Below are 20,554 nucleotides of genomic sequence, written 5' to 3'. Positions count from 1 at the left end.
ACCCACATCCTCAAAGATCAGTGTTGGCAGGGCTCACCGTTGCATCTTTGAGGACAAACCAGGTGAACTGTGGTCTAACCGAGCAGCCCCAGGTGGACGGACTGACCGAGCCAGCCCAGTTACAGTTCTCTACCTGTGGGATAGGACTCTCCACAGCTGGCAGCACGTTTAGAAAGAGGCATCCCCACATCTCCACCCGTTACAGGGGCTTCAGGCAGTTGGTGACTCTCTCTGAAGAGTGCCACAGGAAGCTTCAGATCACATCTCTGAAACCCATCTGCAACGGCAGGATGCTGAACAACAGAGTGGGCCTTTGTCCGTGCACCAGCTGCACTGCGCTGGGCACCGTGGGCAGGTCAGAGAGAAAAACAGGAGCGGATTTTCACTGTCCATGTGGGTGCACTGTACTGGGCACCGTGGGCAGGTCAGAGAAAAGCAGGAGGGGATTTTCACTGTCCATGTGGGTGCACTGTACTGGGCACCGTGGGCAGGTCAGAGAGAAAAACGGGAGGGGATTTTCACTGTCCATGTGGGTGCACTGTACTGGGCACCGTGGGCAGGTCAGAGAAAAGCAGGAAGGGATTTTCACTGTCCATGTGGGTGCACTGTACTGGGCACCGTGGGCAGGTCAGAGAGAAAAACAGGAGGGGATTTTCACTGTCCATGTGGGGGCACTGTGGGCAGGTCAGAGAAAAGCAGGAGGGGATTTTCACTGTCCATGTGGGTGCACTGTACTGGGCACTGTGGGCAGGTCACAGAAAAACGAGAGGGGATTTTCACTCTCCACGTGGCTGAAGTGTGGACAGGAGGCTCGGCAATCCCAGTCACTGTTGTGCGCACACAGATGCACTCTCGCTTACCTGCGCTAGCTCCACAACACCACTGCTCTCCCCAGTGGACGGGGATCCCGTTTGCCCGGGGCAGACATGATGCAGATCGCAGTTGCAAAGGGAAACGTTTGGCGTGGGGGGTGGGAACAGAGGTTGCTACCATTCGGAAATGTTCCAGTGTTGGAAAGGTGAGGGACAGACCCTGTCCGGCGCCTTCGGGAGTGGGGACTGTGACAGGCAGGGTGCCCTGGGGTGGATGCTGATCCAGACATGGAGCTCAACTGGAGTGTGTCTGCACCAGGGGACAGATTGGCTGGGTTCACAGCCACTGCCCAACTCGAAAATGCTGACCATAAGACAAAAGAGCAGAATTAGGCCATTTGGCTCTGCAATTTTATCATGGCTGATTCATTTTCCTCTTAACTCCATTCTCCAGCCTCCTCCCCGCAACCTTACACGTGCTGACTAATCTTACCCAACCACCTAAACAAATCTACCAACATCCACCTTAAATACATACACCCAATGACCTGGATTCCACAGATTCGTCACCTTCTGGCTAAAGGAATCCCTCCTCAGTACAGAAGCTCTTGTGTTCGCTTGTTTTAATGTTATTCAGCCTGTTTCTTTTATTTGTTTTTGTACTGGCTAGCAACACTGTGAAACAACAATGGACATTAATCTGTTTAAGAACATTTTTATCATACTTTTGCTTTCCATCTCATCTCCTCCTAATTGGAAGTCCCTCTACTCTGAGGCTGTGCCCTCTGGTCAGACTCTCCCACCACAGGAAACATCCTCTCCACATCCACTCTATCAAGGCTCTCACCATTCGCTAGGTTTGAATGAGCTCACCCCTGATTTTTCTGAATTCTAGTGAATACAGGCCCAGAGTCATCAAACACTCCTCATATAACAAGCCATTCAATCCTGGAATCATTTTTGTGAACCTCCTTTGAACCCTCTCCAGGGTCAGCACATCCTTTCTAAGATAGGGTGCCCAAAACTGCTCGCAGTACTCCAGATGAGGCCTCAGCAGTGCTTTATAAAATCTTCTGAAACGAATGCATTTGCCTTCTTCACCAGACTCACCTGCCAATTAACCTTTAAGGAATCCTACACAAGGACTCCAAGTCCCTTTGTGCCTCAGTTTTTTGTTTTTTCTCTCCATTTAGAAAATAGTCAACCCTTTCATTTCTTCTATCAAAGTGCAAGGCCATACACTTTCTACCTTCAGATCATCTGCAAACTTTGCAACAAAGTCATCAATTCCGTCATCCAAATCATTGCCATATAAGGTAAAAAGAAATGGTCCCAACGCAGACCCCTGTGGAACACCACTAGTCACTGGCAGCCAACCACAAAAAGGCTCCCTTTATTCCCACTCTTTGCCTCCTGCCAATCAGCCACTGACTTATCCATGCTAGAATCTTTCCTGCAATACCATGGGCTTGCAGCCTTACGTGTGGCACCCTGTCAAAGGCCTTCAGAAAATCCAAGTACACAACATCCACCGATTCTCCAAGGTGCCTATCTGAGCATGTCCCACTTGTCTGCGTTTGGTATTTATTGCTCTAATCTGGAGGTCTAAGAAAGTTACGAGAGGTCCAGGTACAATCTTTGGAAAGCTATCTCATGAACAAAGTGGCAATTCCAGGCTAAATTTGAATCAGCAAAGGATGCTTAACAACTGTGACAGGGCTTGAATACTATCACTTTCGATAAAGTTAAATCAAGCGATGAATAAACTCTCCTCAGACTTCCTGATCCATTATAACTCATGTTTCGATTACATCGTCATGGTGAAACGGTTCTAATTACTGACTGGAAACCCGAGAAGTTTATTCGTCATATATGCCAGCAAAGCACTAGATCCAGAGGCGATAATAAAGCTTCCAAATGAGCTCAGTGCCTTCAATGCAAATGAGCCTTCAATGCAAATGAGAATGCCTTCAATGCAAATGAGCTCAATGCCTATGCAAATGAGCTCAATGCCTTCAATGCAAATGAGAATGCCTATGCAAATGAGCTCAATGCCTTCTATGCAAATGAGCTCAATGCCTTCTATGCAAATGAGCTCAATGCCTATGCAAATGAGCTCAATGCCTTCTCTGTGACTACAGAAACATGAAGGAACCATCACGAACTCCCACAGCCCCGATGATTGTGAAATTTCAGTCACTGAGGCCGACATGAGAACATCCCTCAGGAGAAGGTGGGGCAGCTGGCTGAAGAACTGGCTGGAGTGTTCACTGAGATGTCGAACCTCTCGCTTCGGCAGTCTGAGGTACCCACCTGCTTCAGGCAACAGCATCTCCTCCTGGCCTCCATCAGCAGAGATGCACCACGAGGCTAATCTACTCACTACACTTTTAACTGCACAGCTTGACAACCAGATTCAAGTTTGCTGACAACACCAGGCCAAATCAAATATGGTGCCGAATCTGAATATAGGAGGGAGATTGAAACTCTGACTGAGTGGTGCCACAACAACAACCTCTTACTCAATGTCAGCAAGACCAAGGAGCTGATTACTGACCTCAGGAGGAGGAAACCAGATTTCCATGAGCCAGTCCTCACCAGGGACCCTCATCACCCTAGATATTCTCTCTTCTCACTTTTACCATCAGGAAGAAGATACGGGAGCCTCAGCATGCACACCTCCAGGCTCAGGAATAGTTATTAGGCTCTTGAACCAAAGGAGTTCATCTTTGAAATGTCCTCACAATCTGTGGAATCACTTTCTACCTCAACTCACTGTGTAGCAATGTGACCTGTATGAACAGTGTAAAGACAAGCGCTTTCACTGTATCATGTGCAAATAAAAACCAGTAGTGTTGCGCAGTCCCCGAGGTCCTCCGTCCCCCGAGCGGCCAGGCCCCAAGGTCCCAGTCCCCGAACACAGTCCCCGAGGTTCTCCGTCCCCCAAACGGCCAGGCTCCAAGGTCCTCCGTCCCCCAAACGGCCAGGTCCCGAGGTCCCAGTCCCCGAGGTTCTCTGTCCCCCAAACGGCCAGTCCCCGAGGTTCTCCGTCCCCCAAACGGCCAGGCCCCGAGGTCCCAGTCCCCGAGGTTCTCCGTCCCCCGAACGGCCAGTCCCTGAGGTTCTCCGTCCACGAATGGCCAGTCCCCGAGGTTCTCCGTCCCCCGAACGGCCAGGCCCCGAGGTCCTCCGTTCCCCGAACGGCCAGGCCCCGACGTCCCAGTCCCCGAACACAGTCCCCGAGGTTCTCCGTCCCCCGAACGGCCAGGCCCCGAGGTCCTCCGTCCCCCGAACGGCCAGGCCCGAGGTCCCAGTCCCCGAACACAGTCCCCGAGGTCCCAGTCCCTGAACACAGTCCCCGAGGTCCTCCGTTCCCCGAACGGCCAGGCCCGAGGTCCCAGTCCCCGAGGTTCTCCGTTCCCCCGAACGGCCAGGCCCCGAGGTCCTCCGTTCCCCTGAACGGCCAGGCCCCGAGGTCCTCCGTCCCCCGAACGGCCAGTCTAAATCATCTCAGGCAGGCTGTGACCACCCAGCAAAGTTCATGTTCTTTGTCTTCTTCAGAGAGCTCACCCCCCAATTCTCTCATGGCAGATGTGAGCAATGTATTGATGAGGGCACTCATCACCCCAAGTTCCATTAGGCCGTGCCACTGTTAACGCACGCACACCGCGCGGTGTAGGCCGCGCCACTGTTAACCGACGCACACTGCGCGGTGTAGGCCGCGCCACTGTTAACCGACGCACACCGCGCGGGGTAGGCCGCGCCACTGTTAACGCACGCACACCGCGCGGTGTAGGCCGCGCCACTGTTAACGCACGCACACCGCGCGGTGTAGGCCGCGCCACTGTTAACGCACGCACACCGCGCGGTGTAGGGCGCGCCACTGTTAACGCACGCACACCGCGCGGTGTAGGGCGCGCCACTGTTAACGCACGCACACCGCGCGGTGTAGGGCGCGCCACTGTTAACCGACGCACACCGCGCAGTGTAGGGCGCGCCACTGTTAACGCATGCACACCGCGCGGTGTAGGGCGCGCCACTGTTAACCGACGCACACCGCGCAGTGTAGGGCGCGCCACTGTTAACGCACGCACACCGCGCAGTGTAGGGCGCGCCACTGTTAACCGACGCACACCGCGCAGTGTAGGGCGCGCCACTGTTAACGCACGCACACCGCGCAGTGTAGGGCGCGCCACTGTTAACCGACGCACACCGCGCAGTGTAGGGCGCGCCACTGTTAACGCACGCACACCGCGCAGTGTAGGGCGCGCCACTGTTAACGGACGCACACTGTGCCACAGCTTTTGTGACAGAGTGGACCAAGTGACAGGCGGCCAATCAAAGGAAGTTACAAGATACCAAGGCTGGAGAAGTGGCAATGAGACATCCTGTGGAGGAGCAATCTATTGGGGTAATGTCATCAAGATCTCCGGCCAGCAGTAACCTCTCTGGGACTTCCAGTCAGGGACAACCTCAGAGTTCCATCAGGACAATATCTGAGTTTTCTGGTTAGAGACAACCAGAATTCATATCTGGGAGAGTCTCTGTAAGAAATCCAGCCTGCCACAATCGGACAATCATTTGCAGGAGAATCGAAGCAATCAGAGACATTCTCACAAAGAAATGTTTTGAACTATCTCACTAGGAAATCCCGTCTGGAAACTCCAGTCTGAGTTTGAAAAAGTCTGGACAATGCCACCTTGTCTCATCTTCAGTCTGGGATGAACACACTGAGAATTCCAGCCTGGACAACCTCATCATGAATTCCAGCTTCCTACAACCTTGTCAATAGAGACCCACTCTGGAGAAAGCCCAACAGGAACCCTGTTGTGAGCAGCATCACCAAGGCCAGCAGTCTGTGGCAAAGACACAAAGAAACCCAGTCCAGCAAATGTCACCAACCAGACAGTTCCGTCAACAAATCATTGGACAGAGTCCTGAGGAGGTCCTGAGGACTATTTCAGGAATGAAGGTGTTAACATATGAGGAGCGTTTGGCAGCTTTGGGCCTGTACTCACTGAAATTTAGAAGAATGCGAGGGGATCTCATTGGAAGCTGGAAAGACTAGATAGGGTGGATGTGGAGAGGATGTTTCCTATGGTGGGGGTATCTAGAACGAGAGGGCACAGCCTCAAAATTGATGGGCAACCCTTTCAGAACAAAGGTAAGGTGGAATTTTTTTAGCCAGAGAGTAGTGAATCTGTGGAATGCTCTGCCACAGACTGCGGTGGAGGCCAAGTCTGTGGGTATATTTAAAGTGGAAGCTGATCATTTCCTGATCAGTCAGGGCATCAAAGGATATGGCAAAAAGGCAGTGTGAGACTGGAAATTTTCCAGAGGGGAAAACAGCGGGGGCCTACTGTGAGACATTCTTGTCTCAGACCCCATTGGCACAAAATGCCATGAGGTTTGGTTAAACTCCATGGGAAATTCAGGCCAGGACCACCTCAAAATGAATCTGACTCAGCATTAACAGCCAGGATAATCTCACTGAGATTTCAAGACCGAGAGAATCATGCTAAGGGTTTCCAGCTTAGTGAGAGACCCACTCTTGAACAGTCTGAATGAAGAATCTAGTTTAGGACATACTTACTGAGTATTTGAGACAGGGACAATCCCGCCCAGGACCTCTTCACTGAGAATTTCTGTCTGGAACTATGTTAGGAAGAGTTTCACTCTGGAAATTATCTCTGACAGAATTGTGTTCCAAGGAATCAGACATGACTAAGCCGTCCTGTGACCATCTCACTGACATGAGCAGTTAGTGGCCACCTTACCAAGCAGCCAGTCAGCATATTCTCTCCAGGCCATACAATCTCACCCAGGCATCCAGTCCTTCAAAACAGCAAGCACCACCTCTACTTCTGATGTGATTTATGGAATACTTCGTAACTCAGAGTGGCTCAGACAAACTGAAATGAACACACAGGCACCTTTAGCTCATTTGCTTCGATATAGCCGCTGCAGTCTGCGTCGTACTTCCTCCACGTCTGTGAAACAAAATAAAAAGAGACAACTTGAGATCACTTGACACTGTGCAGTTAGGATCACACAGTGATAGAAACTTGTACTGTTTTCTCCCAGGAAATTTTGTCCCTTCAGTTCAGAGTTGATACTTTTTCCAGGTAAGTCATTAATTTTAATCCCATGTGCTTTTAACGCTGGCCCTTTCAAACCAACGATGGTCCATTTGATGGCATCCCTATGCCTTCAGAGTAGAAGGCTTGGTCACAGAGACTGCCAGAAGAGCAGTAATAGTTTAGCCCAGGTGGCATTAAGAGAAGACAAGGGATAAAAAAAAACAACCATGAGAGTAGTTTATGGTCACCGTTACTGCAATATTACCAATCGAAGTGTAAAAGTAAAGCTTGCAGTAGAGATAATGCAATAATCAGAGGGGATTGTAATCTTGGACTCACTAGAAGTAACTTGGGGGACAAATTGATAGAATGTATTTGGTGTTTCCTTGCAGCTGCACATAACTGGGTGAAGGGAAACTAAAGCAGATAGCAGGATATGGAGTGCGCAATGTCACAAGGAGACCAGTTTAAATTAAAACTCTGAAAACAAGTTCTCTGACCGAGGAAAGTATTCAGAACGTGATAGTGTGGTAGTGGGTGCAGAGGAGATTCACCAGAAATGCAACGTCTTCGTTACGAGGAAGAGACTGGAGAGGCTCTGTTCGTTCTTCCTGGTGCTGATGAAGTTAGGGGGTCTCGACTGAGATGTACAACATTTTGAGGGACATCAGGCAGGCTGCCTGAAACCTTCCCCCATATCAGAGGGAGCTAGAGTACACAAATCTGAGTGAGGGGGAAGTGATTTCGAGAGGATCTGGAGGGGAACGGTATCTCCTGGAGAGTGGTGGAAGCAGATATTTAAAGTTATGTGAATGTGAAGAAGAAGAGAGTACTAAATATAAATGTGGGCACCTTAGATGGTAAGAGAAACTAAAATGGGAAATAAAGGAATGGCCTTCTCACTCAGAGGGTGGTGAGAATGTGGAACGATCTGCCACTGGAAGTGATGGGTTGGCTTTGAACACTTAAGAGAAGTTTGGATAAGTACGTCAATGGGAGAGGTATGGTCCAAGTGTGGGTCCAAGGGAAAGAGGCATACTATCAGTTCAACATGGACTAGATGGATGAAAGGGCCTGTCTCTGTACTGTTGGACTCTGAAATAACTCTTCCGTATCTCTCTCACATACAAGTCGTTGGGAACCATGGGCCTGATGACAGTGAGGAACAAAGTAAATAACATGAGCAAAGAGATGGTGGGAGACTCAGGGACCAATGTTCAACCAAACCCCTGAATCTGTTTGCCTGAATCCTTGGCTCAGAACTAGTAGTTTCATTCAGAAATCAATCAGTTCTGCAATGTCCCCAGATGGCGGGACCCTAGGAAATATTGCAGTGTTTGGGAATTAAATCAGAGAGATAATGGTGTCACTGATAGTTTAGTTTGACATCATTTGCTGGGTGATTGAGAAGTTCAGTGCTAAGAGGGGGACTGGGTGTTAGAAAGTCAGTAAATGATGAAGGAAGGAAAAGCCATGCTTAATAGATCAAATTGAGCTTTGTGATAATGTATTCATCAGCATGTCGAGGATAACAATTTCTGTAATGTATCTTGTTCTAAAAAGACTGAGGGTAATGCACAAACTTTTGTTCCATTTGTTCCAAAGTAGTGCAAAGCAATGACAGCATGGGGTGTCGGAACTGATAACATGGATCCATCGTTCCTCCATTCAGTCTATATCGAACACAGGATAAAGTTTCTGCATTACCATCGAGCCGTCACTCTACCATGCACAGCCTATATCGAACACAGGATAAAGCTTCTGTGTTATCGTCGAGCCATCACAGCCTATATCGAACACAGGATAAAGTTTCTGCATTACCATCGAGCCATCATTCCTCCACTCACAGTCTTGTCATAAGGTGGGTGCTGGGAGCAGACCCAAATGCAAGACACGGACACTGAAGTACTGGGAACTGGACTGGACTAGAGTTAGGGACGGAACTGAACACAGACTAGGAACTGGGACAGGAACACAGACTTGGGCTAGGTCTTTGGCTGGGAAAGCGGGACCAGGACAAGGGACTGGGAACTAGGATCCTGGGCTTGGACTCCGAGCCAGAGACTGGACAAGGACCCGGGACCTGGGTCTTGACTCGGGCTCAGACCCCGGAACTAGGCGAGGACAGGGTTCTTCGGGGCTTGGGTTCTTTGAGGCTTGGGTATAGGACTGGACGAGGCTTGGGTATGGACTCCGAGCCAGAGACTGGGCAAGGACCTGGGACCTGGGTCTTGACTTGGTCTTGGACTCCGGAACTAGGTGAGGACATGACGTGGCGACAGGACTGGATGCAGGCTTGGGTTCTTCGAGGCTTGGGTCAGTTAGGCCCTTGAGTACAGAGCCAGGACTCCTTCCTAGAGCACAGGGCTGGGACCCTTCCTAGGAAACAGGGCTAGGCCCCTTCCTTGGATGCCAGGCCAGGATGCTTACTAGGATGCGGGACCGGGATGACTGCCGAGGTAAACCGCTGAGGAAACTGTCAGGGATTCAGATGGAGAGGGGAAGGTAACAGTCCAGCCTCAGGGTACCGGCAAAGACAGCCTGACTTACCCAACAGAGGCAAGGACAGGAAGGGAGCTCAAACCAGGGTGGCTCCAAGTCTCGGGACAGCCAGCAACCTTGGCTGGCCAAGGAAACAGCTGAATCCATATCCACTCAGCTGGCCCCAGAAACGGCTGAATCCATACCACGATGACTGCTCCGACCGGAGACAACAAGGCTCCATGAAGCGGTGGTCCTTCAACCAGGCCTAGAGATCACTAATGGCTGCTCTAGCCTTCCACCAGCAGGTTGCTCCAAGGGGACACTGACAAGACGAACCAGCCACCACACTGCTTCTTCTTCTTCTTTTTTGTTTTATGGCGGTTGGCAACCAGTTTTTCAGTGCATTGCCGCCACCTGCTAGACTTGTGGTGTTCCAACCAAATATGTCCTGGAGTTCTCTACTGTAGACAATCTAGTTCAGCCTGCAGTTCTCTGTTAGCATCACTCTGTAGTTGCAATTCCTCGTGAATGCTTAATGCTCTCATTAGATAATGCCGCAAACTGCTAGTCTTCCCTAATTATGTCAGATGTTTTCATGTAGTTGCATTACCTCAGTTACATTGATTTCATCTGCGTCACTTGTGAGACTAAAATCGTCTTGTTAAAGAATAGTAATTATCGCACATTATACTTTTAAAATTGCTGTTTTTCCAAGTCTATCTGCTTTTTCATGTTTTCCTTTTCTTGGATCGTAGCCTGCAGTTGTTTACTGAGACCTTGGCGATCTTCTTCATTTGCTTCCATGTTTTCATTTTATAACCTGAATGTAGATAATTCACTTTGCAACAAATTCCTTTTCCTTTTGTATCCTTGTAATAATTTCCTCCATTTTCCAATCTCTTTCCAACTCACCGTTGTTCTTGTCAGATACTTCTATTTGTTGTTGGAGTTCTGAACATTTACCCTGGGCTTCAACCATAAAATCTGAGAATTTTCCTTAAGTTCTGAAACATATTTCTTAAATTCTTGACCATTTGCGATAAATATACTGCCATTAAGATTCCATCTCCCCTGCCTGTGAACTGTTGGATCCTCCATTCAGCATTTCTTTGACTTCTTCCTACCTAATCCCTTTAATACCAAGATACTTTTCTGCAGACTTGACGATAATTTTAATTTTCTCAGTTCTTTTGCTTGCTTGAGCTGAACAATTAATTGCATCCACCATAAAAATCACAAAATCCTTTCTACTCAGTAATAGTGTATCCTTATTTTTCATATTACAGCCCTCACAATTCACCAGTTTATTATTCCCTGTATTCGTTTCCTTGACAGCTTTTTTTCATCAAATTCTTTCACTGCCTCTGCATAACTAATTCCTTGAGTTACTTTTACATATTGTATCTCAGCCGCCTTCTTGCTATAAATGCACCCTCGATAAGCTGCACTGTGTTCCTCGCCACAATTGCAGCATTTCAGCCTAGCTCCCGCCTCACATTTCCCATATTCATGTTCTCCAGCGCATCTCCCACATCTTTGTTTTCCTCTGCAGACCTCCACAATGTGCCCGAATTTCTGACATTTATAGCATCTTAAAGGTGGTGGTATATATATTCTAACTGCATAACACATATACCCTAAGTAAACGTTAGTTGCAATCTCTCTTCATCAAAGTTAATCATTACCGATAAACTATCACACTTTTTCCCATTTCTTGTAACTTTCAAACGTTTGGCCTCAATAATTTTTGCTCCTTTTATGTTCTGTTTAATCTCATCCATAGTAACTTTTGTTGGTATCCCCGAAATAACTCCTCTAGTCCACTTTCTATTGTTGGGTATTGAGCATTGTACTTCTTTGCCATCTATTTTACTTAATCTCATCACTTTGCCTTGCTGAGCACTATCCCGACAAATCTCTAATAGCAATCCATTTCGTAAAATCTTTGCTCCTTTAATCTCGCCTATAATTTTGTTGAGCATCTTCGTCAAACAAATCGGGTTCCACTCACCAAATGACACCCCGTCTTCGCTTAGTTTTATAGTTGCTTTAATCTCATCTTCTTTCCGTTGTTTTGCTGTCCTGCTTTGATCATCCGCTGACTGCTCAGAGTTTGATATCTTATACGTCTGCTTTCTTTTCTTCCTCTTTCCATCCCGTTCCTCTTTCCCGCCAACCTCTATCTCTAGTTCACTTCCACTCTCGCCAAAAACTTCCTTCAACAGCTTGGCTCTTTCCTTGATGTTCTCTCTCTCTCCGCCATTCTCCAGTCTCAACTCCCTGAACCTGAACCCGAACCCATCCCCACCCACCACCACACTCAACCCCAGGGCTACTAATATTCCCAGCCCCAAGATGAGCATCAGGTGCCTATGATTAAGCCCAACTGAAACAAGGGACAGCCAGAAGACCCGGCGTCCAGAGTCCACGGACCGGACCGTGAACCGGAATGCAGGTTTCACGCACCGGACCATGACAAGTCTATATCCAACACAGAATAAAGTTTCTGTGTTACCATCAAGCCATCACTCTACCACTCACAGTCAATATCGAACACAGGATAAAGTTTCTGTGTTATCATCGAGCCATCGTTCCTCCACTCACAGTCTATAATTGAACAGAGGATAAAGTTTCTGGGTCACCATCGAGCCATCATTCTACCACTCACAGTCTATAATCGAATACAGGATAAAGTTTCTGTGTTACCATATAAACCATATAACCATATAACAATTACAGCATGGAAACAGGCCATCTAGTCCGTGCCGAACACTTATTCTCACCTAGTCCCACCGACCTGCACTCAGCCCATAACCCACCATTCCTTTCTTGTCCATATAGCTGTCCAATTTAACCTTAAATGACAACATCGAACCTGCCTCAACCACTTCTACTGGAAGCTCGTTCCACACAGCTACCACTCTCTGAGTAAAGAAGTTCCCCCTCATGTTACCCCTAAACTTTTGCCCTTTAACTCTCAACTCATGTCCTCTTGTTTGAATCACCCCTACTCTCAATGGAAAAAGCCTATCCACGATAACTCTATCTATCCCCCTCATAATTTTAAATACCTCTATCAAGTCCCCCTTCAACCTTCTACACTCCAAAGAATAAAGACCCAACTTGTTCAACCTTTCTCTGTAACTTAGGTGATGAAACCCAGGCAACATTCTAGTAAATCTGTACTCTCTGTATTTTGTTGACATCTTTCCTATAATTCGGTGACCAGAACTGTACACAATACTCCAAATTTGGCCTTACCAATGCCTTATACAATTTCAACATTACATCCCAACTCCTATACTCAATGTTCTGATTAATAAAGGCCAGCATACCAACAGCTTTCTTCACCACTCTATCCACATGAGATTCCACCTTCAGGGAACAATGCACCATTATTCCTAGATCCCTCTGTTCTACAGCATTCTTCAATGCCCTACCATTTACCATGTATGTCCTATTTTGATTAGTCCTACCAAAATGTAGCACCTCACATTTTTCAGCATTAAACTCCATCTGCCATCTTTCAGCCCACTCTTCTAACTGGCCTAAATCTCTCTGCAAGCTTTGAAAACCTACTTCATTATCCACAACTCCACCTATCTTAGTATCTTCTGCTTACTTACTAATCCAATTTACCACCTCATCATCCAGATCATTAATATATATGACAAACAAAATTGGACCCAGTACAGATCCCTGAGACACACCACTAGTCACCGTCCTCCAATCTGACACACAGTTATCCACCACCACTCTCTGGCATCTCCCATCCAGCCACTGCTGAATCCATTTTACTACTTCATCGAGCCGTCACTCTACCACTCACGGTCTATGTCGAACAAAGGATAATTTTTCGTGTCTGGTGCTGATACATTGCAGGAAGACGAGCAGTGAGAAGGGTTTTAGGGTAAGCAGATGATTGTGGAAGATTCTTTCAGCGGAGAAGGCAAAATGTGACTGTTATGGTGGAGCAGATCCGATAGGTCGATTTGTCTCATTTTGCCCCTCTGGTCTTACGACTTAAGTTGAAAATATGAAATCATTTGATAAGGTTGTAGAACCTGGGGCATTTATTGGGCACCTGGGAGATAAAATGAGTAAGTGTAGACACCTGAGAGGGCAGATGGAAGAATCTGGAGTAAAACACACTATGCTGGAGGAAGGGGTCGAGCAGCATCTGAGATGGGGAAGAGGGGATGTGGATGTTTGGGTCGAAACACTGCAACAGGACCGAGAATGGAGAAAGGAAGGTGCTGGTATGAAGAGGAGAGGGAGAAGGCGTGAGACAGGGCTGGCAGTTGGAGCTGGGGGAGGAATTGAGCAGTGATGATGGCAGGAAGAATTAGTGTCAATGGGTAGTTGATGGCTGGCACTGATAATGGTTCAAAGGCCTCTTTCTGTGCTGCATGGGTGTATAGGAGGGATTAACTCCAGGTGGAAGTGGCCAGCAGTGAGCGAGTTCGAGACTGAGTACTATTAGGTGATAGTGTGGAGCACTCTGTATTGTGGATATCCCACCAACAGACATTGCTCTCTGACCGCTGTTTCTAGTTCACAGGGCCCCAGTTCCCAGAAGTAAAAGCTGGTATGATCGAAACCTCTGTTCATCACTACATCTCCAGGGTGACCCTAACCCAACCTGATTTAATTGCAAAGTGAAAGAGAAGTTCCCAAATGATTCATTATTTCGACATGCAGCAGGGAATCGGCCCGCCAAAGTATCGATTTAATCCGGGCCTAATCACAGCACAATTTACAATGAACAATTATCCTACTAACCAGAATGTCTTTGGACTGTGGGAGGAAACCTCGCACGCACAGGAAGGAACGTACAAACGTTCTTACAGAGGATGCTGGAATTGAACTTTGAACCCTGACACCATGAGCTGTAATCGTGTCACACTCACGCTCTGCTACCTGACCCCCAAAGAACCATGGAGAAGGTGCACCAGTATCTTGTTTCCTTGGAAATTTAATAGCATTCAGCACGCCATCGAAGACTAACCAGCTTTTACGGAGATACAGAGGAAGACATTTTTACTGGATGCATCACAGGCTGATAAGTAAATACCGATGCACGGGAACACAAGAGATCATGGAGAGTGGTGGAGTCAACCAGTTCCATCGAGGGCATAGCCCTCCCCGTTACTGAGGACATCTACAGGAGGCGATGCCTCAGGGAGGCAACAACCGTCATCAGGGCCATACCCTCTTCACATTGCTGCGTCAGGGAGGGGTTGTAGCAGCGTGCAGACTCCACTTCAAGGTTCAACAACAGCTGCTTCTCCAGACTGACCTGAAGAACTTCAACACTACTCTCTCTCCCTCTCTCTCCATCTTGCACTATGGTCATTAATGTTTATTTTGCACTTACCATTGAAGTAAAATGCAGTCTACATATGTCACAATTGGGTTTGACGTTAACAAATTTTTTACGGATGTACCATTCCGGCTGCTGCATCAGTGCCCGGTGTGCGGAGGCTACGGGTCGGGATTGGAAACAGCTGTAGATGCTTGCAAACTCGGCAGCTCCATCATGAGTACTAGCCCCTCCAATACTGAGGACATCTTCAAAAGGCAACGACTCAATCCGAAACCCCCCCACCCAGGACATGCCCCTTTCCCATCAGGGAGGAGGTCTGGGAACCTGAAGGCACACACTCAGTGTTTCAGGAACAGCTCGCTCCCCCTGCCATCTGATTTCTGAATGGTCCACTGACCCCTGAACACTACCTCATATTTTTGCACTACTTTCTCATGGCCATTTATTTCTTAGTGTAATTTATTGTTTATTTTAAGTACTTCATTGCACTACTGCCAAAAAACAAGTATGTTGTTAACAGCACTACAGTATGTCCGTGGTTCTGATTTTGATCATTTATGTATTGTGCTGCCTCTGCAGAAGGCCAATCTCCATCACGTTTCTACCTTGTCTGCGACGAGAGTTAAAAAAGCAGTACCTCCATGAATTCTCCGCTGGACCGCACGCACTGTCGGAAGCACAGTAAAAAGTTCTCTTCGGTCGGAAGTATCTGGGCCAGCTGGAAAGGAATGGAGATGCAGTCAGTATTCCTGCCTTTCTCACCGCATGCCCAGGATTGTGGCCAGTGCTTACTACTGCAACGTGCTTTGATGTGCTCACTCACAAAAGGAAGCTGATTTTTGTACAGGAAGGGAACAGGACGAGTGTGGGTGCAGAGGAGCTTCACCACGGTGGTGCCTGCATTGAAGGCGCTCAATCACAGCGAGAGACGAAACAGGCTGCTTCTGTCTCCCCTGAAGCAAAGGAGGCCGAGGGATGAGCCGATTGATATACCAGATATGAGATAGAAATAGGGTGGATCGTTGGAATCTTTACTCCAATAGGGGGTTGGAAAACAGGAGGGCATATGTATAAGGTGAGAGGAAGAGTTTTGAAAGGGAATTTTACACATAGAACAATTGATTTCGGGAACTCACTGTCAGAGCAGGAGGTGGAATCAGATTTAGAGTCATTTAAACAGTTAAAAAGGCAAGGCCGAGAGGATTCAGCCTTAATGTGGGCAAATCGATTAGTGTCCATGGGAAACAACGCGCTGGGCTGAACAGACTGTTTCCCTGCTCCACAACTCAGTGACTTTAACATCACTTTCATCTAAGCTCTCCCAAGCAGCTTCTGTAATTTCAACCTACTGGTTAGACGGCACAGTGGGAGCTGCAGTGGGGGCTGTAACTGGAAAATCACAGTGGGAAAGCAGTAAGGGCAAAACAGGGGCTGCAGTTGGGACGTCCGAGTGGACAGCAGACAGCAGTCGGGACCCCACAGTGGACAGCAGACAGCAGTCGGGATGTCCCAGTGGACAGGAGACGGCAGTCGGGTTGTCCCAGTGGACAGCAGACAGCAGTCGGGATACCACAGTGGACAGCAGATAGCAGTTAGGACGTCCCAGTGGACAGCAGACAGCAGTCGGGACATCCCAGTGGCCAGCAGACAGCAGTCGGGACCCCATAGTGGACAGCAGACAGCAGTCGGGACATCCCAGTGGACAGCAGACAGCAGTCGGGACATCCCAGTGGACAGCAGACAGCAGATGAGATGTCCCAGTGGACAGCAGACAGCAGTCGGGACCCCACGGTGGGCAGCTGCTGCCTCTGAACTCCAGTGACTTTTTTGTTTGCTGACCCCAGGAGCTGTTTGTGTGGAGTTTGCACATGTTCATCGGAGAACCATGTGTGTTTACAGCAGCTGCTCCAGCTTCCCCCCACGTTCCCTGTTCAGTCGCCTGCTGCTTGTCCATTGAGACCGTCTCGACCACAACTATTCAAAGGCACTGCCTGCACCGGCCTTTGAGGGAGAGAAAAACATGCACCATCTTTTCTGCCTTAAATGGGGAACTACCCTCGTTCTGAAGGGTGATCTCGCTCTTCTAGATTGTCTGCAGGGGAACTGTGTCACTGGCTATTTGACTGTATGGGGCATCGCACTGATACTCAGTGAGTGTCAGACAGAGGGCACACTCTGCTCCCCTGTGAGGGACTAAGGCCAGCTGTGTCCCAGGCTGAGACTCAACACAATGATGGGATGGGGACGCTGTCCCTGTCCCTTCTCCACAATGTGTCGCAGTACCACCGCATCAACCCTGCAAGGACAGGGGCTTCGTGCTGCCTGCAATGCCTAGGAATGATGGGCTCCACAAGGCTGCAAGAAATCACTTACTTCAGCCATCTCAATCCTCCCATCGGCATTCTTGTCATATTTTTCCATAAACTCCTTCATCTGTATTTCCTGTGGGTGGGAAACAAAACAAATTGGTGAGCCCGATGTATCGGTGGGGAGAAAGCTGGTTTCAACGCAGACTCCTCCGCACTGGAGGAACCAAACCCCTCAGCGAGTGGTTGTACCTGATCTAATGGTTCCTCCACTTTAATTCCCCATCCTCCTCACTCACTCGACTCCTGATGTGAGTGCCCTCCGACACTGTTACACTGAGGCCCAACGCAGGCCTGAGGAACATCTTCTCATCCCTCCCCGAGACAGGTTGCAGCAAAGAGGAGTTAGAATGCATGGTAATTATGGGAAAGATTGAAGGGAAGAAAGCAAGAGGAAGGCAAAGACAAATGATGAAGGAGACAGTAGCCAGAGAACTGGAAATGAATACCAATGAATTGATCCACTTGACCTGAAACAGGGGTGTGTGGGCCATGGCAGTCAAAGCTCAAACTGGGCACGACACCTGATGATGACGATTACGATATACATTTGTATCTAGCTAGATCTATATCTATCTCTATACTTACACACACAACAGCAATTGTTCTTCATTTCCAGAAAGGACTTAGAATTGAAAAAAAAGTTCTAATACTTATGGACGGTAGGAATTTGAATGAAGTTGTTTCGATATAGAAAAACGGCCACAGAATAAAGAGTAAGACTAACAAATGTGCAATTTTTTTACAAAATTCAGGTTCAAATTTACTTATCAATTGTACATGGAAATGCACAGTGTTTGTGCTGGGGGCAGCCTGCAATGGTCCCCGTACATTCCAGCAGCAACATACAGTTGCTTGTCCACAATGAACACAGCAAAGCAACAACAGCACTCACTCACTCCCATCCACCCTCGCTCCTAGACAGCCTTCCATCTCCAGGACAGGCTCCCTGCCTCAAGGCTTCACCATCCGGGCTTCCACGTCCAGACTTCCAATCAATGTTCGGTACCGATACCCGGACTAGCCGATAAAAGGATCCCGAAAACTCTGGCCTCACTGACTGGCTGACCCCCCTGCAGAGACATCTGACCCCGCAACCCTCTGACCTAAGCCAGCCTGACATTCACTCATATACATGACTGGCAATAGTCATAGTCATACTTTATTGATCCTGGGGGAAATTGGTTTTTGTTACAGTTGCACCATAAATAATTAATAGTAATAAAACCATAAATAGTTAAATAGTAATATGTAAATTATGCCAGGAAATAAGTCCAGGATCAGCCTATTGGCTCAGGGTGTCTGACCCTCCAAGGGAGGAGTTGTAAAGTTTAATGGCCACAGGCAGGAATGACTTCCTATGATGCTCAGTGCTGCATCTCACTGGAATGAGCCTCTGGCTGAATGTACTCCTGTGCCCAACCAGTACATTATGTAGTGGATGGGAGACATTGTCCAAGATGGCATGCAACTTGGACAGCATCCTCTTTTCAGACACCACCGTCAGAGAGTCCAGTTCCATCCCCACCACATCACTGGCCTTACGAATGAGTTTGTTGATTCTGTTGGTGTCTGCCACCCTCAGCCTGCTGCCCCAGCACACAACAGCAAACATGGTAGCACTGGCCACCACAGACTCGTAGAACATCCTCAGCATCTTCCGGCAGATGTTAAAGGACCTCAGTCTCCTCAGGAGATAGGGACGGCTCTGACCCTTCTTGTAGACAGCCTCAGTGTTCTTAGACCCGTCCAGTTTATTGTCAATTCGTATCCCCAGGTATTTGTAATCCTCCACCATGTCTATACTGACCCCCTGGATGGAAACAGGGGTCACCGGTACCTTAGCTCTCCTCAGGTCTACCACCAGCTCCTTAGTCTTTTTCACATTAAGCTGCAGATAATTCTGCTGACAATACAAAGACACAGACTCTGATGTCCTTCGTCTATTTCAGAATCAGATTTAATGCCGCTGGCATATGTCAGATTTGAGAAATTTGTTGTTTTGCAGCAGCAGTACAATGCAATAGACATGAAAAATCTTTTGGATTTTTCATAAGTAGGAAATCTATATATAATTAAATTAAATAGCCTGCAGAAAGAGAGGGAAAATTGGTGAGGTAGTGTACATGGGTTCATTGTCCATTCAGAAATCTGACGGCAGAGAGGAAAAAACTGCTCCTAAAACAGCGAGCGTGTGCATTCATGCTCTTTACCTCATCCTTGATGGTAGCAATGAGCAGAGGCATATCCTGGGTGATGGGGTACCTTCGTAGTGGATGCTGCCTGTTTGAGGCATCGCCTTTTGAAGGTGTCCTGGATGCTGGGGAGGCTGGTAACCATGAGGGAGCTGGCTGAGTTTGCAAGTTTGGGCAGCTTTTTCCAGTTCTGGGCAGTGACCCCTCCATACCAGATGGGGATACAACCAGTAAGAATGCTCTTCATGGTACATCTGTAGAAATTTGTGAGAGTCTTTGGCGATACACCATGTCTCCACAAACTCCTAATGAGATACAGCAGCAGTCGTGCCTTCTTTATAATTCCATCAGTATGTTGGGCCAGGATAGATCTTCAGGGATGTTGACACCCAGGAACCTAAAACTGCTCACCCTTTCCACTGCTGGTCCCTCGATGAGGGCTGGTGCGTGTTTCTCAACTTCCCCTCCCTGAAGTCGACAATCAATTCCTTGGTCTTATTGACGTTGAGTGCAGGTTGTTGTTGCAACACCAGTCAACCAGCTGATCTATCTCACACCTGTACACCTCCTCGTCACCATCTGAAATTCTCCTAGCAATAGTGGTGTAATGTTATGTTTTGTAACCTCAGAAATTAATCATAAGAAAAACACAGGGAAAACAGCATTGTCTCATTTTGTTTTTGTACTTTATGACATGGTGGTGTAATGATGCATGCCATTCATGTACTGTGAGATTATCACCGGTAATGAATTATTTAAACTACAAATGCTTAATCAAACAATATACTGACAATATTATTCAAATATTAAATACACACGCTCCTCCCTACTTAGCTATAAACTCCAATTCAATATAGAATACATCTCAACATACATGAATCAGTGGAATTCTTTGCCACAAGCAGCTGTGGAGGCTGAGTCTTCATGGATGTTTAAGGCAGAGGTTAATAGATTCTTGATTAGTCAGGACATGAAGGGATACAGGGAGAAGGCAGGAGATTGGGGCTGAGAGGAAAATTGGATCAGCTATAATGAAATGGTGGAGCAGACTTGATGGGCCAAATGGCCTAATTCTGCTCCTGTATCTTCTGCTTTTATATATATTGTAGCTATCCACACAAATGTATTATATCTACTGCACTTCATCACAGGAGACGTGAGTGCAGTGGGCAACAGTCAAGTCAAGTCAAGTCAAGTCGCTTTTTATTGTCATTTCGACCATAACTGCTGGCACAGTTCACAGTAAAAACGAGACAACATTTTTCAGGACCATTATGCTACATGAAACAAT

At 47.7% G+C, this 20,554-nt stretch overlaps 1 protein-coding gene across 3 annotated transcripts in view; it reads right to left on the bottom strand.

Annotated features, from left to right (window-relative positions):
- The window catches only part of calb2a (calbindin 2a), an 87,318-nt gene that overhangs the window by 27,578 nt on the left and 39,186 nt on the right, over nt 1-20,554 (bottom strand). For 2 of the 3 annotated variants that reach the window (XM_072279259.1, XM_072279260.1), the window contains exons 3-5: nt 17,076-17,144; nt 15,340-15,420; nt 6,746-6,802 (exon numbers count right to left, since the gene is read on the bottom strand). In XM_072279259.1, coding sequence (XP_072135360.1) covers nt 6,746-6,802; nt 15,340-15,420; nt 17,076-17,144 — 207 coding nt within the window. The remainder of the gene's footprint in view (nt 1-6,745; nt 6,803-15,339; nt 15,421-17,075; nt 17,145-20,554) is intronic. The other variant, XM_072279261.1, reaches the window with a different exon arrangement.

Source organism: Mobula birostris, chromosome 15, assembly GCF_030028105.1.
Source record: "Mobula birostris isolate sMobBir1 chromosome 15, sMobBir1.hap1, whole genome shotgun sequence".
NCBI classification, from domain to species: Eukaryota; Metazoa; Chordata; class Chondrichthyes; order Myliobatiformes; family Myliobatidae; genus Mobula; species Mobula birostris.
Note: the sequence above shows the minus strand (reverse complement) of the source record. Positions and strands in the feature narration are given on the sequence as shown.